The following is a 26,897-nucleotide window of genomic DNA, read 5'->3' on the forward strand; positions in this document are numbered from 1 at the left end:
GTCTTCAGCTCCAAAACTGGTTTGATGCAGCTCTCATTAATCTATCCTGTGCAAGGCCCTTCATCTCTGAATAACTACTGTAACTTACATCCATTTAAACCTGCTTAGTGTACTCATACTTTTGTCTTCCTCTACAATACCAAACTGACAATTCTCTGATGGCTCAAGATGTGTGCTATCAACCAATCCCTCCCTGTAGCCAAGTTGTACCACAAATTTAGTGCCCAATTTGATTCAGTTTCTCCTGATTGGTGAAGCGATCTAATATTCAGCTACTTCTATAACACTACATTTCAAAAGCTTCTATTGTCTTCTTGTTTGATTTGCTTATTATTCGTATTTCACTTCCGTACAAGGCTACACTGCGGGGAAATGCCTTCAGAAAAGACTTCCAAACATTTAAATTTATATCTGAAATTAAGAAATTCCTCTTTCGAAAATGCTTTCCTTGTTGTAGCTAGTCTGCATTCTATACCAGCTCAGTTTTAGCAATCATTTATTTTGGTGCCAAAAAGCAACACTGATCTGCAACTTTTAGTGTCTCTTTTTCTAATCTAATTCCTTAGTATCCCCTGATTTGATTTGACTACATTTCATTACCATTGTTCTACTTTTGTTGATTCTCATTTTACAACCTCTTTTCAAGACACTTATCAATACCGTTCAACTGCTCTTCCAGGTCCTTTTATGTCTCTCAATAACAATGTCATGGGCAAATCTCAAAGTTTTCAACACTTGTGGCCAAGCAAGCCGAGATACTTTTACTTCCCCTCTTGTTTTGACGTCTGCCTCCTTAAAGTTCATTTTTTTCACATCCGACTAATTACCATTAACATACGTGAATAAAATCTGCATTTTTGTAAAAGGGAAAAGTTGGCCCTAAGTTTTAAAGAATACAGCACCACATCTAATTTTGACTATTCCTAGTTAATACTTTTGTTATATGGTGAAATCAGAAATTTTCGTAACTTAAATTCTATTGTTGATGAATAAACAAATATAAATTCTGTACTAATTATAAACATTTGGAGGAACAACTAATAATATTCTTAAAGGATCTCTTTGGCTCTGTTCGAAAACATGTTAGCAAAGCCAGCCCTTAATTAATTCCTAAGTAATTAACAGTTTTGTCAAAAGTATTGTTTGTGTAATGATATCTGTTAATTTAACCATTTAAACAAATAATTCGGCCTAGCTCTTGTAGCCGAATAAACTGTCAAAAATATGTAATTTTGTCAATGTGTGCAGTTAACTGAAGGAGTTAAGTTTTAAATGCAATTTCTGTAAATCAAACATCAAACAATGTGTAGTTTCAGTGCCTATTACTATGAGAGTATATGAGGGCCCGATTTCTGGTCTCGAGACAGTCAGTCCAAGGCTGAGTTTTAGAAAAGAAACCAGTGTTGGTTAGAACAACCATAATGCACCAACTTAACTGTGAAATAAGTGTAACACAATTAGGCCGTCTGTTAAAACAATGACAATGTTTGTTCAATTTATTTTAAAGACTGTGAAATGGGTGGTTAGGCAGTTATTGCTTGTAGATGTTCAATAGTAAACTATTGTAGCAGTATGTGGATGTCTGCCTGGAACCTATTGATGAGGATTATCGAAAGTTAAACAATAGTGCACTGGCCATATAACAGTCAACAGTGAAAGTAAAGAACTGTGAAAAACAAAAGTGCACTTGTCAGCTACATCATTTAAAGTAATCAGTGTTGAACTTCCACCCCCATTTTTCCGACAGTATAGCAACACAGTACGTCGACACAGAGGACAATCAAGATGAAGTAAAGCAGGTGAACGTCACACACTGTAAATGTGTTCTTGCTATAAACATAAGTTTGCCTTTCTTTAACCTATCACTAAGGTAAGGGTCAGTATTGCCTTGCTTTTCTTAATTTCTCCAGAACCCAATGTGACCTTCACTGATGTCAGCTTCTATCAGTTTTCCATTCTTCTGTAAATATGTAGTGTCAATATTTACCTTATGTAAGTCTTCCAGGATTGGGTCAGATGGTAGAAACCTTAACGTAATCCAGCCTAATGTTGAAAACGATGGTCATGCTGGAGGAAGTGGAAGAGACATTTAAGTCCAGCAGTCTGATAGTTTGATAAACTTCAGCAAATCGGAAATGTTTTTTGTTACCGAAGTGGCTGAATATGAAAGTAGTTTTTTCCCTCACAATGTGCAATTCACACAGGTATGTACATCCTACAAAGCAGATTAAAGCATTTTTTCCAAATAATTTCAGTTTAGACATGATGGTAAACACCAAACTGAAAAGTACCCCTGGGGGCAGGTAATCCTCCAGCACTGGAAACAGTGGTGCAACTAGGGTATCATCAGACCACAAGGAACTCAAAAGATCAATTTATATAGTGTCGGAGTTCCTAGAATGTCTGGCGTATGACCTAAGCAAAAATATTAATTACAAACACGCAACATCACTTTAAAAACAATGACATACTAAAACAAATAACATAACAATGAAAATAGAACACACATACAGGGATATTTAAATTTGCAATCTTTCGGAGCCAGTGGGTCCTTCTCCTGGCAGAATGATTGAATGGGAAGGAAGAGGGGTGAAGCAAAAGGACTAGTGAGGTTTATGAAACCTTTTTAGAAAATTATCGAAGAGGATAAAGTCTTTGCCCTACAATTTTGGGCCAATATTAGTTGGACCATGTGGCAGTAAGTGACCAAAACTTCACCGAAATAATGCCTGTAAGAGTAAGAAGATACCTCAACATTGGTTTGGGTCACTTTTTAGCCAAAATGAAACACAACTGTCAACTAAAATACTAAATCCAAAAATTAAAAAATATTCCTATAACTGGCTTTCATCAGCTAATGAAAGAAATTGTTAATAAGACATAAGGACGATGGGAGATGGAATGAGATCAGAAAAGCTACAGTAGAGGGCAAGGGAACTAGAAAAAACATGAAGAAGGAGAAGATACAGATGGTGAATGAAGTGACACATCATGGATTAACACCCAGGAATAAATGGAATTCTAAAAAAGGGGGGGGGGGGGGCGCAATTGACAAGAAAAGAAAACAGTAACATTATCAGGAAAGACTCTTAGAAAATTATGAAGTTCAACAAGAAAATGGAGGAAACATACCAAATTAAAAAAGAAGAATAATAAGGATTTTTTACAAAATATTTTTTCAAGATTCAAACCAATGAATATTCATTTAAGGGGATTGGTTGCCAACTGAGTTCCTCTAAACTGTGAGGTACCAACACTGCAACAAATAGATCAATAAATTATTGTGCCAAAAGGAAACTTGGAGGGGGGGGGGGGGTGCATTAGCTGAGATGTGGAAAAAGGCAGGTAATTGGCAGCAGCAAGCTTTAATACAGAATTATTAAAGAATGCTTGAAAAATAAATATTGGATGACTGGAAATAAGCCCCTGTCTGCCCCATTGCACAGGAAAGAAGACAAGAGAGATGTCAAGAAATACAAAAGCATTGCTTATATTTTGTTTTGTCTTGTTTAACATGTTATCTATTTTAAGAAATAGAGTATGATCCAGACAGACAATATTGTGTAAGATATAGGCCACATTATCTAGGGGCCACTCTTGACAGGGCACTTGGCTTAAAAGAGCATTTGCTGAAAATTGTCACTAAGATGAAGAGAAGAAATAACATCTTGCAGAAACGTGGTGGTATGACTTGGGGTGCATCAGCTCCAGCAATAAGAACTTCTGCTCTTGGGTTGGTGTACCCTGCGGAAGAATATTGCACAGCAGTCTGGATCAACAAGCCATACACCAAACTTGTCGACATGCAGCTCAACCAGTTTATGTGCATTATCACAGAAACAATCTGAAACATTCCAACTTTCTGGTCGCCTATTCACAGTCATTTAACTCACTCATTTTTGCAGTGAGAATCTGCTCTCAATAAGGAGTTTATAAAAATACCTGGGGATCCCTGTACTTGATGACGTTTCTGCATGAATAAAACCAGAAATATGGTAGAACAATGCTATTCCAGAACAGCTTAAGATGCTCTGCATCTCATCCAGGTCACCAGGTTTTGAACAGCACTACAAGATCTGTTCTGCGTTCAACAAAATAAGCACAAATAAAGGAAGATGTGCTGACTCAATGTCAGAATGACAAGCTGTTCAGCATATCACACGAGTGTGCCCAAAATGCTCATTTCCTGGCAATCCATAGTAGTTCCTGATAGATGGTGAGAGAAAAACTGCTTTATTCTCACACCTTTCTGCTATGTTATACATACAGCTTGACAACACCAATTTCTGTAGGGTAAAGAAAAATTTTGTTTCTTTCACAGCACAGCATATGTATCAGACAGAGTAAGTGTTGTTTTGGAAGCCTGCCCACACAGGAAATGCAATATATAACTTGATAGAAGAAAGACTGCCACGATACCTCCTTGAGAAACTATACTGATTATATGAAACAACTTTTTCTTTCTGTAGGTGCATTTTATCCTGAGCCACAGGAGCAACAAAGTATTAAATGAAAGGAAAAATGGTGGTAGGCCTTACCATTCTCAAAAAGAGTTTTCACACTGATGCATGCAACTACTGGCCTAAACTGCTGAATTCAGTATGTTGTAGAATGAAAGAATAATTTTTGTGTTCTTTTATTATGACCTTTTTGGGATTGAAAATCTCTGAAATAATAAAAAGATATTCTGCAACCAGAGGTTCTAAGAAACTCTGCTTGTTCTATTTGGACATGTTATCCAGAAGACAATAGAGCCCATGTTGATACCATGCTCCTTGACTTTCAGAAGCCATTCAATACCTTGTCATTTTGCAAACAAAAAATACAAGCTTATGAATTTCAGATTAACACTTTGGTTTGGTTGAAGACTTCCTATGAAATAGAATTCAGTATGTCAATTTCAATGAGGAAAATCCTCAAATGTTTGTCCCAAGAAAATGTTTGTGGATCATTACTGTTCACCTGTTGAGAATTCATGCTTGGATCATGAACTTGCAATTTACACTTACACTAAACAAATTATTTATGTTTAATAACATAATTGATGTACAATAATTGTCTACTGTCACATCTGGATAATATTGAGTACAATGTGCCCAAACTAATTTGTGGTGGAACAATCACATACAACTACTTGTAGTAACAGCAGGACCCACACTGGAGTTCATTATAAAGAAATGCAATTTGTGCACTAAGGAGGTAGAATACAGAACCCTAGTTCAGACAATGCTTGAGTGTTGCTCATCAATCTATGACTCCTACCCAGTAGAAAAGAGGAAAGATGCAAAGAACAGTTGTGTATACTGTCATGGATTTATTTAGTCAACAAAAGTGCATCACAGAAGTGCTCATCCAGCTCCAGGATTTTACACTCCAAGAGCAGATTTGTTCATCAAACAGAGCCATATTGTTCAAATTTTTGTAGTAATAAAATTCATTATGATACTTGAAACACAACTACCACAATTTAATACAATCAGCTGTGAAACAGTATGATGAAATCTATAAGGTTCAATAGGCTGTTATTTCTAAAGCACACATAGAATGAAATGATCATTCTTTCTAAGGAAAGGAAATACATAGTTGGAAGAGTAAGCAGTGCCTTACTAGATTGGCAGTCAGTACCTAGGCTTGGACGTGCATTTTACCAGCTCCAAGACAGACACCTCCATATACTAGTGGTTGATCAATTACACAAGTACCAGGCTCTTTGTGTTTTTCAGTTTCGATCTGTCTGAAATAATAACAGTGATATGACAATACGAATGTGTGTGTGTGTGTGTTTTCTAATAAAGTAAAACAGGATTAGCTATTTGTTCCTGCCAGTGTCAGAATTCAAGTTCAAATATCGCTGTAAATGAAGGGAAATGCTTACCAGGCAAACGTGTCAGCTACTCTGTGAATTGCCATTGCTGTTACTCCATGTGTTGTTTGTCGCACAGCAACAGCTGAATTTTTCCTTATGTCAAAGAATCGTACATCACCTGAAACACTGTAATAAAAAGGATGATTTTATATTGCTTGTGGTAGCATCAAGAACAATTTCTTAGATTATGGCAAATAATTTAGGAGCATACCATCCACTGACGATTTTGTTGTGATTGCGAAGTTGTACATTAACCACCCATGTTGCGTGTTCACGCCAAGTCATGATTCTGGCCTCCTGAGAACTTTTTCTTCGATCAAATAAACGCACAGAACCATCACCACAGCCTGCAGCAATAAGTGCTGGTTCTGAAAAATGTAACAGATTTAACTGCAGGACTACAACATGGGCTCTGTAAATTCAGAGGTACACATGGAAAAATATGGAATGTTTAATCCTGTTTACAGAGTGTGTCATAACAGACTGGAATTGAATAAGACTGTAGTTACTAGCTAGCTGACTGTAATAAGAGAAGTATTTGAAACAATGAAACATGCTGAATATAATGAAATGGTATCTGTTTACGGGTTCTGTAGTAGAAATGATCTTACTGCAACATGTTTACACTTGTTGAGTATGCAGAAATGATATCTGTTTATGGGTTCTATAGTGGAAATGTTCTTACTACTTGTGAAAAATCTAAGAAAATTAGACTGACACAGTTTCTCCATACATGTATTACAACTAAATATGCAACTGAACACAACATTGACAAAAAGGAAAGCATTCTTCAGTTACCTAAACAAAGTTCTATAATTGATACGCTGATATTTTAGGACATTTACCAGTGTTCCACATGCAGTAGTATAGAAAATATTAAGCTAAAACAGCTTAATCCTTTTCATCAACAGCTGAGACACATCTTCACACAAGCAGTGTAGCTTAGCAATAATTTAATTTTATCAGTCACCTATTAAATTCATCCATACTGTTCACTGAGACAACTATTTTCACACATGACTGTTTTAACACCCTCAGCACACACTGGTGACACGAGGGATGCAACAGTGGGAACAGAGGGAACGAGCAGTGGGGAACTGGGGGCAGGGAGCATGGAGTAGAAGTGGTGAGAGAGCACAGGTTGGGAGTGGCAGAGAGCAGTTGTGAGATGAAGTGGCAGGAGAAGAGAAAGAAATAAGTTTGGGAGGTGCAGAGATAGGCTGTACAGTGTATGGGAAAGATCAAGAGAGCCATAAAGAGTTGGGGTAAGGGGAAGATATATGAAAATGGGAAAAACAAGGACAAGAGGAGATCTGATTTGCAAGACAAGGACAAGAGGAGATCTGATTTGCTTAAGTCCCAATAACTTACCTTTGATCATTGCCATTCTCTGCTTTTGCTGTGCAAAATATACTGATGAGGCAACAAATTTGGAAATTTGTGGTAAGGTCTTATGGGACCAAACTGCTGAGGTCATCAGTCCATAAGCTGACACCCTACTTAAACTAACTTACACTAAGGATGACACACACACACACACACACACACACACACACACACACACACACACACCCACACCCGAGGGAGGACTCAAACCTCCAATGGGAGTAGCTGCGCAGACCGTGACAAGATGCCTCAGATCGCATGGCTACCCCGCGCGGCCCGATGAGGCAACATATTATGTCCACCTGCATAATGCAACATGCAGCAATTCTGCATGGCATGGATTTGACAAGTCCTTGGTAAGTTTTTGGTGATATGTGGCAACAGATGACTATGTACAGGTCACACAATTCCCATAAACTAAGGGCTGGTGGTTTGTGAGTACAAAGCTGGCACCCGACAGCATATCAAATGTGTTTCATCAGGTACAGATCTGGCATGTTTGGTGGCCAAGGCATCAATGTGAATTTGCTATCATGCTCCTCAAACCACTGTAGCATAATTGTGGCCTTTTGACATGGAAAGTTATCCTGATGGAAGGTGCTATAGTCACTGAGGAAGACATTGAGAATTACGTGATGCAGATAACCTTCAATAACGATCACATAGTACAGGTGCCTTCAATTACTGCCACAGGTCCCATGAAAGTCCAGGTAAATGTCCCTATATCACAATACTGCCCCAAGTCCTTGGCACTGTGCACGTTTTGAATAGTTGCTAGCCGGGATGATAGCATACCCAGACACGACCATCAACCTTGCGCACCAACAAATGCAATTCATCTGACCAGTTGACACATTTCTACTGATTCATGGCCCAAACTCAATGATCCCATAACCAATGTAATTGTAATTTGTGATGTCATTTGGCCAATGTGGGAACATCTAGGGTCGCCTTCAGTGGAGCCCCATGTTTGACAATGTGTGTTGAATGGTGTTGTCTGGAACTTTTGTGCCTGCACCACCATTTCACTCTGCCATCAGATCAGACACCTGTCCTGCTCTACAGAGTTAGCAAACTTTCAATTACCACATTCTGTGTTGAAGTGTGGATGTCCAACACTTTGCCATCTACTTGTGGTTTCATTACCCTTTGACCATTTTCCATACATGTTCATGACAGTATCAAGAGAAGAGATTCACTACTTCCAGGCACTGGGCCATAAAAACTGCCCTTTGTCAAATTCAATTATGTTAGTGGATCTGTATTGTTGCTAGAATAATTCCCTGTTTGTCTCTGCTGCATTTGTGTGCTTTCCTTACTGTGTCATGCGGCTGCAATGCCACCAGGTGGCATTCAGTCTTGCAGTGGGCATTGGTCATAACGTTTGGGCACATCAGCCTATAAAGCCAACAACCAAAACCATCTGGTGCACATAAGATGTCATTCACTGAGACAAAGAGACAGAATGGAATCTGTATTTTCCTGACTAACCTTAGCATCTTGACAGAAATAGAGAATTTAGAGAACACTGTGATGCGCCATTGAAGCGCTCCAACAACAAGAACATTTCTTTTCATTTGTCGACATTATTATCCTCTATTATGTTACAAATAAATATTCCCATCCTATCCTACTGCCCCTTACAATCATAGCACTATTTAGAAAGCTGTACGGTGTTGACAGATGAAAAGACTTTATGATATAAAGCTTATAAGTTGTATCCTTGGTGTGCACTATCTTTGCTACGTGCACAGGCAGTATCTTTGGTAAATGTATTTTCGCACCAACAGACTAAGCTCCACATGTTGTCAGTGCACCTGAGCTTGTATGTGTGATAGATTATTAGAACGATGGTAACACTGACAGTTCAGTACATATTTAACAGCATTTTATGACTTAATAAGTGTCGTACTCATCGGATCTTGTGGGACTCTCAAAGTCAAAAGGCTGCATTTTGACGACGACATGTACTCATGTCAGATAGTCTTATATTCTGACAGAATGTAAGTTATGTACATTTCTCACCAATTTTTATAATTACACTACTATCTTAATGAAATGTTTGCTTAATTATGTATATACACCCTGTGCTTCACTTTTGTATTTTTTTGTGTTTAGGTAACTTTTGCAATGTTACTTGAAAATGGCCCTAAGGCTGAAATTGCAGTCGTAATAATAAATATTTTATACAGTCAACGGCAACTATGACGTCTTTTAAGAAATATTATATGACTGTGAATCCCAACCATAAGAAGTTAATCAAACAAGAACATTGGTTAGAGTACTTGCTTAATGTTACTAGCATATCAGCTCTCTTTGTGTTATTTATTCAATACTGTTAACTTAAAAATATACTGCTGATAAGAGCCATAATCATCCTGCAACCTGTGGTTCTCTCTCATGTTTCAATTAAAATAGTAGATCACATTGTTCACCATGTCATACAGAATTCATGAAGATGGTTTAGCAACTACTGGGTCACACATAAAAGTTTGCATCCTAAATGGAAGTTCATTTTTTTCCATCTTCCAACAGTTCGTTCTACAGCACTGCAGGTTCTGACAAAAAAAATCTATAGCATTATTCTGTTGGAATGGGACTTTTCCATTTCTATGCCCATACTACTTGAAGACTTAAAATAAAAACCACTGGGGCAAAAATCACAACTGTAAATGATGATGTGTGTGAATGTAGATTTATTGTTTCAATTTTTTAAAGTATAATAATTAAGGCTTGTTATTATTTCATGCATAAATGTACAGTTGATGTATGATTTTCTCACGTTTAATGTGCAAGAAATTATAGAAATAAAGTGAAAGAATTTTTAAGCAAACTACAGCATTAAAATAAATAAATAAAAAATGTTCCTTACCCATATCATCGCTTGAAATACTTGTGATACAGCAATCAGCACCTGTAGGAATGTCTTGCACCTTCAGTTCACTTTCTGCATCCCACAGCCTGATGACACGGGCATCACCGGTCACAACTAATTGTTGTGATTTTTGTTCCCAGTGTGTCACCAGTCCAGCCCCTAAATGATAATCATAAACATTGCACAGATTACGTAGAACAGGGAAATATTTAGCAGAAATTGGGACTGAGGTACCGGTTTATTAATGTATAGGAGTGAACTAAATGGCTCATTTAAACATTCACTTATTTTCAACTATTCTACTACAAGCAGAAACAATTACGACACAGCAGCCTCCATGAGTTAAATGATCTAATAAAACAGTTCCACAGAAACAACATATAATAATAAAGACAATACTACCACCAAAAGCAGGCAGAGGTTTGGGGTGTGAATGTAAACCAACTCTTACATGAGACTGAAGAGAACACAAATTTGTTTTACAGAGGTTATAATGTTACAATAACGTGAGTAATTAGTAGCAGACAACATCCTAGATACTCTGAAGGTAACTCAAAGATAATATTTGTACATTTCAATTGTTTTTGCCAGAAATATGTATTATTGGGCATTGTATTCATGCCCCATTGTGAGCCTGAGCTTTTGGGCATTGTGTTCATGCACCAAGTGGAAATATGAGCATGATTGTATCCATGCACTGCATATCAAGGTTAATTTTTCCATATGAGTAGAACACATAATTATGTTTCATTGAGAACAACTAAATTTAACACTTAAGAATATCTAGAATGCCAGAATGTGTAAAATTCATAAAAAAATTATTGTTAGTTTGGAGGGGAATATTTTGTAAATTGGGACTGGATTGCAAGCAGCACAGGTGGTGAGGGACCCAGGCCCATCTTGCTCAGTGTCTTTTCCATTGGGGCACTGTTGGGAGTGTAGTCAAAAATGGAATAAAGTTAGGTACATCTTTAAACTGTGATTTTTATTTGGCCTAACCAGCTGCATGCATTTAACAAATCATGATTTAATGCTACGACTGGTGAAGAACTAACCAGTCATTTCACCCCCTAAAGAGTCAAAACAAAACAGTAAATTTTATAACAAGATTTTTTTTGCCACCACTTCTGGTTAACATTTGAAGATGCAAATGGATATGTTGCAAGCTAACATGTACAGTGATACAAGCTGGCAACAGCAGCAGCTTGTACGAGGGTTGTTTAAAAAGTTCTCGGAATCATCTCTAGAGGTCAGCGCTAGCGCAACGAGATGTTCACGGGATATTCATTGGACTGTTCCCTGCAAATGCGTGCTACGTCAGTGCTCTTGGAAGAGAGCTGAACTGGTGATGTGGCTCTGTTGTTGTTCCCACATAGTGATTTGCAAGGATGGAAAAAAATCGAGATTTGAGCAGTGATTAAGTACTTTGTAAAGAAAGGTATGAAAGAATAGGACATTCATGCCAATTTCCAGAATACACTGGGGGGGGGACTCTGCTCCTTCATATTCAACTGTTGCCAAGTGGACAAATGAATTTAAATTTGGTCGGGAGAACTTAGATGATGATCCGTGCAATGGTCGGCCAAGATGTGTCACTACTCCAGAGTTCATTGCAAAAGTGCACAAAATGGTCATGGAGGAGCGCTGTGTAAAAGTGCGTAAAATTGTTCACACTTGGCAGATGTCATCTGGAAGGGTATATCACATTTTAATTGAAGAATTATAGATTATTATATTTTATAATATATATTATATTATTATTATTATGATTGTTCCCCTTTAGGAGAGCGATTGGACTTGAATTCATAATTTCATCTTCGGATGTTTTTCTTCTTTGCTTCCAAAAACCTCCTCATCCTCTCAGAATGCTCCTTCTTCCGTTCCTCTGTCCATTTTTTACCAGGCTGACGCGATGTTCTTTCCCCAAACTTCACACTTGTGATTTTATGCCGGCACTCGGTGCGATCTTCGAGATTTTTTATGTTGATCTGCTGTAGATCCCTCTGGACTTCTTTCAGCCATTCTGTGCCACATTTACTCCTTGTTATAATATTGAATAATTTCTTTGCTGTTCTGGAGTCTTCCATCCTGTAGGTGTGTGTATAAAATTTGGCTCGGCGCTTTCTGATTTCATCTGTTACTATGTTGATCTTACTATGTTGATTTGTTACTATGTTGATCTTTCTATAGAGTTCGTCTTGTGGTCTCTTCATCCAAATGCCATTTTTGTTGATTGGACCGTAAATCTACCTGAGAATTTTTCTTTCCTGCTTTTCCATTTCCTTAATTTTTGAATGACCATCAATCACCATTGTTTCAGCTGCATAGATTGCTTCTGGAAGAATCACTGTTGTATAGTGCCTTAATTTTGCGTCTGTCGAAATGCACTTCTTGTTGTAATGCATCCATGTTAGCTTGTAGGCCTTCTGGAGCTTGGTGATTCTTTGTTCATTGGCAATTCGGTTTAATCCAGAGGACTGTGTAGTTTCACCGAGGTATTTAAAATGGCAGACTTGTGCAATTTTACCATATTTTGTTATTAAAGGGGATTTATTTTCTGGCTGCCTTTCCATATATTGGGTTTTTTCATAAGATACCTGTAGACTGGTTTTTTGTGAAATTTCATGTAGTTCTTCCGCTGCGTGAATCGGTTCTGTTCTGTTATTGGTGATGATTGCAATATCATCAGCGAAAGCAAGGCACTTGACTTTAATTCGGTTCTCTTTCTTGATACCAATTTGGATACCCTTTACGTGAGGTTCCCATTCCCTGATTATCTTTTCTAGAACAATATTGAAAAGGATTGGGGATAGTCCGTCCCCCTGTCGGACTCCAGATTTGATTTCGAAGGGTTCTGATACTTCGCCCGTGAATTTCACTTTGGCCGTTGTTCCTGTAAGTGTCTATTCTGTGATTTTTCGTGTCTTTCGGTCGATCCCAAATTCTTCCATGATTTTAAACAGGGTTCCACGGTCCACTGAATCATATGCTTTTCTGAAGTTGATGAATGTAACTACTGTGTTTCTGCATTTCCTCATTTGTAATATTGTCTTTAAGCACCAGATCTGTTCCGCACATGAGCGTCCTTTTCTGAATCCGGCCTGGTATTCACCAATTAGTGTATCTGCTTGGGATTCTATCCTGTTTAAAAGCGCTTTGGAAAGGATTTTGTAAGCGACTGGGAGCAGGGAAATTTCTCTGTAATTGTTCATGTCTGTCTTGTCGCCCTTTTTGTGTAGCGGGTGAATTAGAGCACATTTCCAGTCCTCTGGTATCTGCTCCTTTATCCATATGTCTGACATTATATGGTGCAATTTCTGCATAAGTATAGGATCGTTTAGTTTCCAGAACTCAGCAATGATCCCATCTTCTCCTGGTGCTTTGTTATTTTTCAACTGCTTGACTATCTCCATAATTTCTTCAAGATCCGGGGCATGTGAGTCTGGGTGTGTGAATACTGGAGAAGAGAAGACAAGTTTTTCTTGGGGTGGTTCGCAGTTGAGGAGGGAACTGAAATATTGGGCTAAGATTTTGCAGTTATTTTTCGTGTTGGTTTCCAAAGAGCCATCGGGTTTCCTGAAGCACAGGCTAGGCGCTTGGTATCCCTGTAAGTTTTCTCTGAAAGTCTTACAAAAATTTCTTGTATTATTTTTGATGAAATCCTGCTGGATTTCAGAGAGTCTGTTGTTGTCATATCCCCGTTTTTCTTTTCTAATTATTTTTGAGGTCTGTTTTTGAGTTTTAAGAAAGTTCTCCCAGTTTTCTTCAGTTTTATGACTGCTAAATTTTTTCCGTGCAGTTATTCGGTTGTCGACTGCCTCATCACAGGTTGCATTCCACCAGCGATGTTTCCTGTTGCGAGGGGGTTGTCCTAATTTGAGGGCTTCCTGAATTTTCTCTGTTAGTTTCTTCCAGTCTGTTGATTTTTCCTGATTAATTTGCATGATGATTTTTCTCTTTGTTGAGTTGCAGATATTCCGGATCTGGTTTGGTACTTTTGGGTGGCCTTTTTAGCATTCTGTTGGTTTGGAATTTTGTTTTTATTTGGAGAAGATGATGATCTGATTCAAAGACACCTTTGCGGGTTCTGATGTTTTGAATTTCTTTTATTATATGTATATTATATATTATTTTATTTATTATTATATTATTATTATATTTAAACTGAAGAATTATAAATGAAAAAATTATCTACAAGATGGGTGCTGCAACTCTTGATACTGTATCAAGAGTTGCAGAGTATGAGAATGGACATATCAGAACAATGTTTGGCCAGTTTTAGGAGAAATGTACAAGATTTTTTGTGCTGTTTTGTAATGGCATATGGAGCATGGGTGCACTACTAAACCCCAGAGACAAAACAACAATGAAAGCAGTGGACACATGCTGATTCTCCGCCACCAAAGAAAGCAAAGACCATTCCTTCAGCAGGAAAGGTCATGGCATCAGTGTTCTGGGATGTGATGGGGATTCTGTTTGTAGATTATCTCCCCACTGCGCAAAAAATTACTGGAGAATACTATGCTAAACTCCTGGACAAACTGCAACAAAAGATACATGAAAAAAGGCCAGGTTTTGCAAGGAAGAAAGTCATCTTCCATCAAGACAATGTGGGCTCGCACATGTGCCGTCGCCATGACAAAATTACATGAACTAAGGTATGAACTATTGCCACACCCGCCTTGTTCACCTGATATGGCTCCATCAGACTTCTATCTCTTCCCAAAACTGAATATTTTTCTTGGTGGATGAAGATTCACTTCAAACGAAGAACTGACAGCTGGAGTTAACAACTATTTTGCAGGCATGGAGGAAACTCATTTTCAAGATGGGATCAAGGCACTGGAACATTGTTGGAGCAAGTGCATTAATCTACAAGGAGACTACACTGAAAAATAAAAAAAAGTTTCAGTGATGTAAGTACTTTTTTTCTATTCTGTTGTGAGAACTTTTCAAACCACCATCGTACAAAAAACAAAGATAAAAAAGTTGTAGCAGTACAGATCTAGTAATGAATACATTCATCCCATAAAACTATAAAATTATTAAGTTTTGCAGTACACTATGAAAATATTATGGTTTTGCAGGTGAAGAAGATTGGGCAGTTTCAGCTGGATCCTAAAAGCAAAGAGTTATTCTGGTCTCATTAATTAACCTAAACCCATTACCACTATCAATCACTTCACTAGCAGCTTCATGTGTCAAGTTTTTTGTACTGATTAAACTGCTACATGAAAAATCAGTGTAATTAAATTGTTAATTTTGATGAACTATGACATATAATTGCAAAATAGTTACATTAAATCTTGAGATAAAAAGTCTAAGTCAATATACTGTACAATCCAGTAACTGTAGGTATAACCCCAGTTGTTTGTCACACCATGAGCACAAGGAATTAATCATTTTACTGCAGTTCTATCAGGCTCAGATTTTGCATTCGGTACCCAGTCATTCAAGCCAGATAAATGTGCTGCTATATGCTGGCTGAATTGAGAGATTGAAGTCCAAGATGGTGCACAGTCCAGCACACTTTGAATAAACCAATCAGAGTGTGTGGGAAAGAACCCATGTGACTGCCTCCTGTCTCTGCCTGCCAAAAGACACTTCTGAGTCTCGCTCTCTCTCTTTCTAGATCTCTTGTCTCTGTCTTTGTGCCTCTTGTACTGCAGCTCTCCTCCAGGGCAGATGTACTCTCTTGTAACTGGTGTCTTCCCTGCCTCAATCTCTTTCTATTATTCTGCAGTCACCCTGAAATATCACTGTTCTTTTTAACTCCTGGCTATCCACCCTGTTGCACATGCAACTGGCATATGAGAGATTCTTCATGGAGGGTCTTTCGTAACCCATATTTGTAATAATAACCTGACATTTTCTTGATTTTATGACTTTCATTCGCCCTGACAATCCACTTCTTCCATGCAGTCACATTCTACTCAGGCCATCCTGTACAGTCTGTTGTTCAGAATCAGGGTTGTAAGTTCTATTTTTTTATGGTCTTTAAGGTGAACATTTAGGACACTTCTGTATACTTTGCTTAAATGTGTACCAACGTTGTGACCCATTAGCTTGACCATATTCAAAAAGACAGTGAGCAAGTAGACACCACATTACATAAAGCATATATAGGCCATGCTGGAGAGCTCTGGATAGAAGAATGTGCTGTGAATGCTTGGAGCTGACTATGAAGATATTCATTAATGGCACTTTTACACTTTTATTTGCTTTCCAAAACAAGAAAACTCTACACTGTTTTTTTTTCCCCCTCCAACTTCCACTGACATAGACGCCACAATGACATTATGGTCACTAATACCTTCTTCTAGATTAACTTCCTCAAAAAGATCACGGCTGTTTGTCGCCAAGATATCTAATATGTTCCCATCTCAAGTTGGTTTTCTAACCTAATGCTCAAGCTTGTGTGTTGAGAGTGCTCCTAGAATAACTTCACACAAATCTTTGCTTCTGCCCCCTGTGATAAACGTGTTATTTTCCCAGTCAATGGATGCTAGATTAAAGTCTCTACCGATAACTAATGGATAATTTGGATATTTACTACCTACGTACTCAAGACTTTCCCTGAAACGTACTGTGATGTTTGTTGTGGATGCTGGTGGCCTATAAAAACATCCTAATACAATGGTCAATCCTTGTCTGACTGACAGCTTTATCCAGACTATTTCACAGTCCGACGCAGTACTGATCTCAACTGCGTTCAAACAGCTTTTAACTGCAATGAACGCACCACCTCCCATAGCATCAGTCCTATCCTTCCTAAACATTGTCCAGTCAGAGTCCAAAATTTCACTACTTTTTATGTCTGGTTTCAACCACCTTTCGGTACCTAATACAATATTGGCATTGCTACTGTTTATTTCGGAGATTAACTCGGGTATCTTGCTACAGACACTTCGACAATTTATTAACATGAGCTTCCAAGAGACTGTGTATACATTCAATCACAAAAATGCTAGAAAGTACACTAAGATGACTGTTCAGTAATTATGACGGGCAGCAAGAGAGGGCTGATGCTCTAAGAAATGAGAACTACTTGCCATGGCATATTAGTGAGTGTGTGTTTTTAGACACTGAACTGTGTCATCGTACTGCAACACTCAACTCTAGGGTAAGCAGTTCACTAGATACCTGTTCTTGCAATCCGTTTGAAGAGAGAAAATGACAGAGTTCAACAATCTCAAAGAAAATGACATGGGAGTAGATACATCTGCATCTACTCCCATGTCATTTTCTTTGAGATTGCTTTGGGAATCTGTCATTTTCTGTCTTCCAATGGACTACAAGAGCAGGTATCTAATTCAATTGCTTACCCTCGAGTTGAGTGACTTCGATTAAATTTGTCACAGTACAAGAGCAAATTTCAAAGTCTATAAACACACACTCACTAATATACCATGGCAAATAGTTCTCACTTCTTAGAGCATCAGCACTCTCTTGCTGCCCATCATAATAAGTGAATAGTCATCTTAGTATGCTTTCCAGCATTTTTATGACTGAAAGGATACACAGTCTCTTGGCAGCAGCACTTATCCATTGTACTGAGAGTACATACAATCAAAGGTAGGATGAAGGAGACTAATATTAAAATGAGGAGCAATGTTGATCCTACGATGCTCTATGGACTGTTCAGGCACTTTTCTTTAAATGTAATTCAGATGATTTGATTTCAACACTGTTTATAGCTGAAACTTATTGCAGTGTAAGGACAAGTCTTATGGTAAATAGTCAATCATGAATATGCTATGACAAAAAATTCCTTAGCAATGTAAAAATTCATTTCTTTCTGCTGAGGTTGAATACCTTAGGGTAGCACTGTAATGACTGCAATATTATGTGCTGCTAGGTAATTTTTAATCTATTATTTTATATTAGGATTAACGTTTCAATGTTTGTCTCAAATTTTTTAACTGTGCACAGTGACTTGCTTTTTGGTCATGAAGTTTTTGCCACACCATATATTTTTTTACATTAGACACATTGAGCCACATGGTCTTGCTGTTTCACTAATGCATTGTGCAATATCCGATTTCGACATTTTAAGATAGTACTTGTATATTGTATTCTGAATTAGATTGTTCACTAACTCTAATTTTCTAGCTCTATTCTACCATCTCCACACATATATGAACTTCCCTATTTTCTTAATTTCTCAGTCTTGTTGTAATGCATCTATCTCTCTGAGATTAATGTCCCACATACTCTGTCCTTACTCAGAAAATTTAAGACCAGATCTCTTCAGCAAGGTCATACAAATTATCCAGTGTGCTTAGAGTAGCATCTCAGTTTTGAAGTAATAAGATGAGGTCATCAGCTAATGCTAACCAATTAATTTTTACATTTTTAACTTTCCTTCCAAAGTAGATTTCTTGTATTTCTAGACCTGATTTCATGTTCTCATAATATTCTCCAAGACAATATTAAAAAGGATTAGTGGCAGTTCATGCCCTTACTTGACACTTGTCTTTATTTTGAACAAGGCTATTCCAACGAACTTTACTTGTGAGAGTGTATGTCAGGGTTGGTTTGAATGATTGCTCTCACTTTCCTACCAATCTAAGACTCCCCAGGATGCTATATTATCTCTGCCAGTCAATTGAGCCACATGCATTTTTAAAGTCAACAGAAATGACCACGTGTTCGGACTTCTTAACTTCTTACAGCCCACTTTCTTACGATGTTTAAAAAAAGTTGTGTGTTTTGTCTATAAACTACCCCTCCTTCCTGTCTGTCTGTTCTCCAACTTTGTTTAGTAGGTATTTTGAGTGTATCATGTAAGTGATGCTACATGGCCACCCTAAGGTACAAGCACAAGGAGTTGTTCTGCAGCTGATGAGGGTCTTCAGAACTACACCATCAGAGGCTCTCCTCATTATTCTGGGAATATGGCCAGCTGTCATCACAACAGAATACCTCACTGCAACACATTGTATACTGCAAGATAACTGACACAAAGTCCAACGGGTTCCAGATTCCATAATTAGTTAAGTCTTTGAAACTGGATAGATAAATTGCTGCATAACTGGGACAGTGGACATAAGGAACACTGAACACACAGTGCTCACAGCACACAAATCACAAGTTTATTACAAAAAATGGTTCAAATGGCTATGAGCACTATGGGACTTAACATCCGAGGCCATCAGTCCCCTAGAACTTAGAACTACTTAAACCTAACTAAACTAAGGGCATCATACACATCCATGCCCGAGGCAGGATTCAAACCTGGGACCGTAGCGGTCGCGCGGTTCCAGACTGAAGCGCCTAGAATCGCTCGGCCACACCAGCTGGCCAGTTAATCACATCAACTGCAGCAGGGGTGCAGTAATTTTTATGACTGGACATAGTCTTTACCCCCACTATTTACACAGAATGGGAAAGAGATCACCAGCACAGTATGACAAAGATAGCTTAAGATATCTACAGTGTGTGGTATTAACATGCCCTCTCTAAGTGGAAGTTAGAAGGCAAGATCGCCTCAGGGCAAGACACAGTTACTGATATTGAGACTTACATTATTAAACCTTGAATTAAACAATATATTTAGGAATAAATTAAACCTGTTTACAATAGATATTAATAACAGTGACAGTGGCATAGATTTATGTTAGCAGGAGAGAGGAACCGATTGATACTGTAGTTACCAGTGACAGAGGATGTGGAAGCAGACATCTGTAGTGCAAATGATGACTTGTATTGTGACATGCAAGTGATGCTGGCCACAAATAAGTTCATGAAAAAGACAGAAACAGTGTGTGACCAGTCAGAATTTCTATCACGGATAGGCCCCACTCAGAAAGCAGCAACATCATACAAACTGGCTGTCTGTCTGTATGACTGATCAATGAAAACACTGGTCAGGGACAAGCTCCACTATAAAATGCAGAGGTTGGTTAATGGTGAGTTTCCAGGAGTTCTACCAAAGTGTTTCCATTTTTTGCACAATATTTCAACAACCGAGCCAGCCATCTTCTTCACACATTGTGAGTTTTGCTGTTACGTGTATTCATTCCCTGGACTTCAACCAGACTGCAAATTGTTGTTCTTCTTACGCCACTATTTATAGCTAAATCAAATTCCCCACACCCACTATGCTCTTTTGTTTCTTAGAGCTCACATTGATATTCCATGAAATGCAAACTCTCAATGTTTTCCAGCTCTGGTGGATGTGATGACCAATGAGATTATGATAAAATGAGAGCTGAGCCCCAAGTGTTATTAAAATTTAACCCTCTATCACTGTTTATTAGGTTTTCTGACATCTTTATTTCTAAGGACTGCTTAATTATGCTACCTCAGAAACTAAGCATTGCACCATGGTAGTGGTCTCAATGTATTTCATTTCATGATTATACTTGAGGCTGTGCTTGGTGACACCTGATTTGCCTGTTTTAGTCAGGTGTGTCACTGATGTTCCTTGCATCTCTCCTTGACCATTCTGATAGTCAGCCCCACATAAGACATGCCACATTCTCATGGGATGTGATACACACTCAGATTTTGGAGAGCACTTTTTATCTCAGCTGAAAACTGCAAAATACATTGGATGCTATGTTTCTTTCCAGATATTAAGCCAGCATAAGATAGACAAGTAATTTTTGGTTTCTCTTCCTCAGTCTCAACATCTCCCTCAAGCAGTCTTGATTTTGACTGCATCACCCATTCAGTTTCATGATCTGAGTACTTTTTCTTGCGGAATAGTATTCATAGGTGTAATTCTTCGGTGAGGTTCTCCTCATCTGAAAGTGTCTTAGCTCTATTGACCAGAGTGTTCAGCACAAAATTTATTTGTGACAGATGGTGATGGCTCGAGGCGTGGTGATAGAGGTCAGTGTGCATGGGTTTTCTACATACACTGTGATACAGGGATACGTCCATTCTTCTCTGAACTAACATATCAAGGAAGGGTAGTTGCCATATTTTTCAAGCTCCATTGTAAGTTTTATATTACAATGGATGGAGTTTAAATGTTCCAGAAAGTTTTGAACCTTTTCTGCTCCATGTCACGAAACCATAAATTTTTTGTCCATGAACCAACATAGACGTGTTGGTTTCAACTTGGCAGAGTCTAGTGCTTTTGCCATAAAGTGTTTCCATTACATAGAATATCAGTGTGAAATCTTTAAAAAAAGAACATAGTGGAGTTCGTGATTTGAACTTGGCTATAAATAGTGGTGCGAGACAAACAATAGTTCACAATCTGGTTAGAGTCGAGGCAGCAAGTAACATAACAGCAAAATTTGCAGCATAGAAATCGATTTCTCAGTACGTTGATGTCCCTAAGAAAGTGTTGCTATTAACAAGTTGTACCCTCATTTGCTAAAATCAGGCCTCACATTAACACACAAGTGGAAAATAAGATTATGCACTGTGCAAGCCTGTCTTTAGTATGAGAGAATTAGTGATGCCCAATGAATACTAGATGTCACTTCAAAAGGGCTTTTTCATTTCCACCTTTATGGGTTGGTTGAACTCTCTGTAAATTCCCAGGACTGGGTTGACAATGTGAAATAATCACAAGCTGAATCAATGCAGTTGAAAATGTCTAAACACTAGGATGTGGATGGTGTGATGATCCCTGCTAAAGAACTACATTTCACACTCACTCCAGAAATGCTATCAACAGCACATTACATCAGCTCTGTTTTGCATGTTGTAACTTCTTTCCAACTGGAAGTAGTAAAACAGGTTTGCCATGAAGCCTGTAGAGAAACTGTCAAAGTGCCAATGCATTTATGGTGTGGCAACATCTACATCTACGTCCCATACTCCGCAAGCCACCTGATGGAGTGTGGCGGAGGGTACCTTGGGTATCTCTATCAGTTTTCCCTTCTATTCCAGTCTCGTATTGTTCATGGAAAGAAGGATTTTCAATATGCCTCTGTGTGGGCTCTAATCCCTCTGATTTTATCCTCATGGTCTCTTCAGGAGATATACGAAGGAGGGAGTAATATACTGCTTGACTCCTCGGTGAAGGTATGTTCTCGAAACTTCAACAATAGCCCGTACCAAGCTACTGAGCGTCTCTCCTGCAGAGTCTTCCACTGGAGATCTATCATCTCTGTAACGCTTTCGCGATTACTAAATGATCCTGTAATGTAGTGCGCTGCTCTCCGTTGGATCTTCTCTATCTCTTCTATCAACCCTATCTGGTACAGATCCCACACTGCTGAGCAGTATTCAAGTAGTGGGCGAACAAGCGTACTGTAACCTCCTTCCTTTGTTTTTGGATTGCATTTCCTTAGGATTCTTCCAATGAATCTCAGTCTGGCATCTGCTTTACCGACAATCAACTTTATATGATCATTCCATTTTAAATCACTCCTAATGCGTACTCCCAGATAATTTGTGGAATTAACTGCTTCCAGTTGCTGATCTGCTATATTGCAGCTAAATGATAAGGGATCTTTCTTTCTATGTGTTCACAGCACATTACACTTGTCTACATTGAGATTCAATTGCCATTTCCTGCACCATGCGTCAATTCGCTGCAAATCTTCCTGCGTTTCAGTACAATTTTCCATTGTTACAACCTCTCGATATACTACAGCATCATCCGCAAAAAGCCTCAGTGAACTTCCGATGTCATCTACAAGGTCATTTATGTATATTGTGAATAGCAACAGTCCTATGACACTCCCCTGCGGCACACCTGAAATTACTCTTACTTCAGAAGACTTCTCTCCATTGAGAATGACATGCTGCGTTCTGTTATCTAGGAACTCTTCAATCTAATCACACAATTGGTCTGATAGTCCATATGCTCTTACTTTGTTCATTAAATGACTGTGGGGAACTGTATCGAATGTCTTGTGGAAGTCAAGAAACACGGCATCAACCCGGGAACCCGTGTCTATGGCCCTCTGAGTCTCGTGGATGAATAGCGCGAGCTGGGTTTCACACAATCGTCTTTTTCTAAACCCATGCTGATTCCTACATTGTAGATTTCTAGTCTCCTGAAAAGTCATTATACTCTAACATAATACGTGTTCCAAAATTCTACAACTGATCGACGTTAGAGATATAGGTCTATAGTTCTGCACATCTGTTTGACGTCCCTTCTTGAAAACGGGGATGACCTGGGCCCTTTTCCAATCCTTTGGAATGCTACGCTCTTCTAGAGACCTATGGTACACCGCTGCAAGAAGAGGGGCAAGTTCCTTCGTGTACTCTGTGTAAAATTGAACTGGTATCCCATCAACTCCAGCGGCCTTTCCTCTTTTGAGCGATTTTAATTGTTTCTCTATCCCTCTGTCGTCTATTTCGATATCTACCATTTTGTCATCTGTGCGACAATTTAGAGAAGGAACTACAGTGCACTCTTCCTCTGTGAAACAGCTTTGGAAAAAGACATTTAGTATTTCGGCCTTTAGTCTGTCATCCTCTGTTTCAGTACCATTTTGGTCACAGAGTGTCTGGACATTTTGTTTTGATCCACCTACCGCTTTGACATAAAACCAAAATTTCTTAGGATTTTCTGACAAGTCAGTACATAAAACTTTACTTTCGAATTCACTGAATGCCTCTTGCATAGCCCTCCTCACATTACATTTTGCTTCGCGTAATTTTTGTTTGTCCGCAAGCTTTGGCTATGTTTATGTTTGCTGTGAAGTTTCCTTTGCTTCCGCAGCAGTTTTCTAACTCGATTGTTGTACCGCGGTGGCTCTTTTCCATCTCTTACGATCTTGCTTGGCATATACTCATCTAACGCATATTGTACGGTGGTTTTGAACTGTGTCCACCGATCCTCAACACTATCTGTACTTGAGACAAAACTTTTGTGTTGAACCGTCAGGTACTCTGAAATCTGCTTTTTGTCACTTTTGCTAAACAGAAAAATCCTCCTACCTTTTTTAATATGTCTATTTACGGATGAAATCATCGATGCAGTAACCGCTTTATGATCGCTGATTTCCGGTTCTGCGTCAACTGTTTCAAATAGTTCGGGTCTGTTTGTCACCAGAAGGTCTAATATGTTATCGCCACAAGTCAGTTCTCAGTTTAACTGCTCAAGGTAGTTTTTAGATAAAGCACTTTTAAAAATTTCACTGGATTCTTTGTCCCTGCCACCCGTTATGAATGTCTGAGTCTCCCAGTCTATAACCGGCAAATTAAAATCTCCACCCAGAACTATAACATGGTGGGGAAATCTACTCGAAATATTTTCCAAATTATCCTTCAGGTGCTCAGCCACAACTGCTGCTGAGCCAGGGGGCCTATAGAGACATCCAATTACCATGTCTGAGCCTGTTTTAACCGTGACTTTCGCCCAAATTATTTCACATTTTGGATCTCTGTCAATTTCCGTCGATACTATTGCACTTCTTATTGCTATAAACACGCCTCCCCCTTCACTGTCCAGCCTGTCTCTGCGGTATACATTCCAATCTGAGTTTAGAATTTCATTACTGTTTACATCTGGTTTCAGCCAACTTTCTGTCCCTAGTACTATGTGGGCATTGTGACCGTTTATTAATGAGAGCAGTTCTGGGACCCTTTCTATAGATGCTCCTGCAGTTTACTATTAGCAAATTAATATTCTTATTCCCTGTTGCATTTTGTCTACTCCTACCTTGCCGCATCTTGCTGCGTCTTGTCGGGCATAGGGAGGGAATTTTCTAACCTAAAAAACCCACATGTGCACTTCACACGTACTCCGCTACCCTTGTAGCCACTTCCTGCGTGTAGTGCACACCTGACCTATTGAGGGGGACCCTAAATTTCTCCACCCGATAGCGGAGGTCGAGAAATTTGCACCCCAGATCTCCGCAGAATCATCTGAGCCTCTGGTTTAAGCCTTCCACTCGGCTCCAAACCAGAGGACCGCGATCGGTTCTGGGAACGATACTACAAATAGTTAGCTCAGATTCCACCCTATGAGCGAGGCTTTCCACCCTCACCAACTCCGCCAACCACCTGCATGAACTGAGGATGACCTCTGAACCCAGACGGCAGGAGTCATTGGTGCCGACATGAACAACAATTTGCAGTCGGGTGCACTCAGTGCTCTCCATCGCAGCCGGCAGGGCCTCCTCTACATATCAGATGAGACCCCCCGGCAAGCAGACAGAGTGAACACTGGCCTTCTTCCCCAACCTTTCCGCTATTTCCCTAAGGGGCTCCATCACCCGCCTAACGTTGGAGCTCCCAATCACTAATAAACCCCTTCTGAAGGAAAGGGTACTCAGATCATCAAACAGAATGGGTAAGGCAGTCAAAATGAAGAACACCTAAGAATAGGGTTGAGATTGCGACTAAGGAAGAGAAGCCAAACATTTCTTATCTTCATCTATATCTATATGATTATTTTCCAATCCATTACTAAGTACCAGGCATATTGTTCATCAAACCACTTTCAAAATATTTCTCTACCATTCCACTATCAAACAGTGCATGGAAAAAACAAACACTTAAAATCTTTCTGTGCATGCTCTTATGATGATCGTTTCTCCCTCGGTAAGCGGGCACTGTCAAAATATTTTCCCATTCTGGAGAGGAAGTTGCCGAATGAAATTTTAAAAGCTCCTGCTGTAATGAAAAATGCCTTTGTTTTAATGATTGTCACCCCAATTCTAGTATCATATCTATGGCACATACTATTTTGTGATAACACAAAATGAGCTGTCTTTATTTGGGCTTTCCTAACGTACTCCGTCAGTCCTACCTGATATGGATCCTACATCACAACAGCAATACTTCAGAAGAGGGAGATAAGCATAGTGTAAGCAATCACTTTAGTAGTCCTGTTGCATTTTCTAAGTGTCCTGCCGATAAATTGCAGTCTCTGGTTTGCTTTCCCCGCAACATTATCTATGTGGTCATTCCAATTTAAGTTATTCATAATTGCAATACCTAATTATTTAACTGAATTTATAGCCTTTAGATTTTGTAATTTATGTGTAAATTAGAGGATTCCTTTTAGTAATGACGTAGATGAAATTACACTTTTCATCATTTAGAGTCAGTTTCCATTTTCCACACCATACAAATATCTTGTCTAAATCATTTTGTAATTGGTTTTGATCATCTGATGACTTTATGAGATGGTAAACGATAGCATCATCTGCAAACAATGTAAGAGGGCTGGTCAAACTGTCTCCTAAATCGTTTATGTATATCAGAATAACAGGGAACCTATAACACTTCCTTGGGGAATGCCAGACATCGCTTCTGCTTTGCTCCATGACTTTCTGCAAGTTACTATGAACTGTGACCTTTCTGACAGGAAATCACAAAACCAACAGTACAACTGAGACGATCCTCCATTTGCAAGCAATTTGATTAAGGATCAACTGGGTGGAGTGGTCTCATAAGCCTTCAGGAAATCTAAAAATATGCAATCAATTTGGCTTCCCTTGTCAATAGCACTTATTAAATTATGTGAATTAAGAGCTAGTTGTGTTTCATGAGGACAAAATTTTCTGAAGCAGCATTGGCTGTTTCTCATTAAATCATCTTTTTTGAGGTAATTGATAATGTTTGCAGGCTGTATATGTTACAGAATCCTACTGCAATTCAACATCAGTGATGTGGGCCTGTAATTCAACAGATTACTATTATTTTCTTTCCTGGGTATTGGTGTGACTTAGACAAACCGCCAGTCTTTACGTATGGATTTTTCAGAGAGCAAGTGGTTGTATATGATTGCCACGTATGGAGCTACTGGATCAGCATACTCTGAAAGGAACCCAACTGGTATACAATCTGGACTGGAGTGCCTTACCTTTATTAAGCGATTTAAGCTGCTTCGCTACACCG

General features: G+C 38.8%; 1 protein-coding gene across 2 annotated transcripts in view; it reads right to left on the reverse strand.

Annotated features, from left to right (window-relative positions):
* Positions 1–26,897, reverse strand: part of LOC124777960 (regulatory-associated protein of mTOR) — a 325,695-nt gene that overhangs the window by 4,257 nt on the left and 294,541 nt on the right. For both annotated transcript variants that reach the window (XM_047253519.1, XM_047253520.1), the window contains 3 exons: positions 10,125–10,286; positions 6,078–6,234; positions 5,876–5,992 (listed from right to left, as the gene is read on the reverse strand). In XM_047253519.1, coding sequence (XP_047109475.1) covers positions 5,876–5,992; positions 6,078–6,234; positions 10,125–10,286 — 436 coding nt within the window. The remainder of the gene's footprint in view (positions 1–5,875; positions 5,993–6,077; positions 6,235–10,124; positions 10,287–26,897) is intronic.

This window comes from Schistocerca piceifrons, chromosome 2 (assembly GCF_021461385.2).
Source record: "Schistocerca piceifrons isolate TAMUIC-IGC-003096 chromosome 2, iqSchPice1.1, whole genome shotgun sequence".
Taxonomy (NCBI): domain Eukaryota; kingdom Metazoa; phylum Arthropoda; class Insecta; order Orthoptera; family Acrididae; genus Schistocerca; species Schistocerca piceifrons.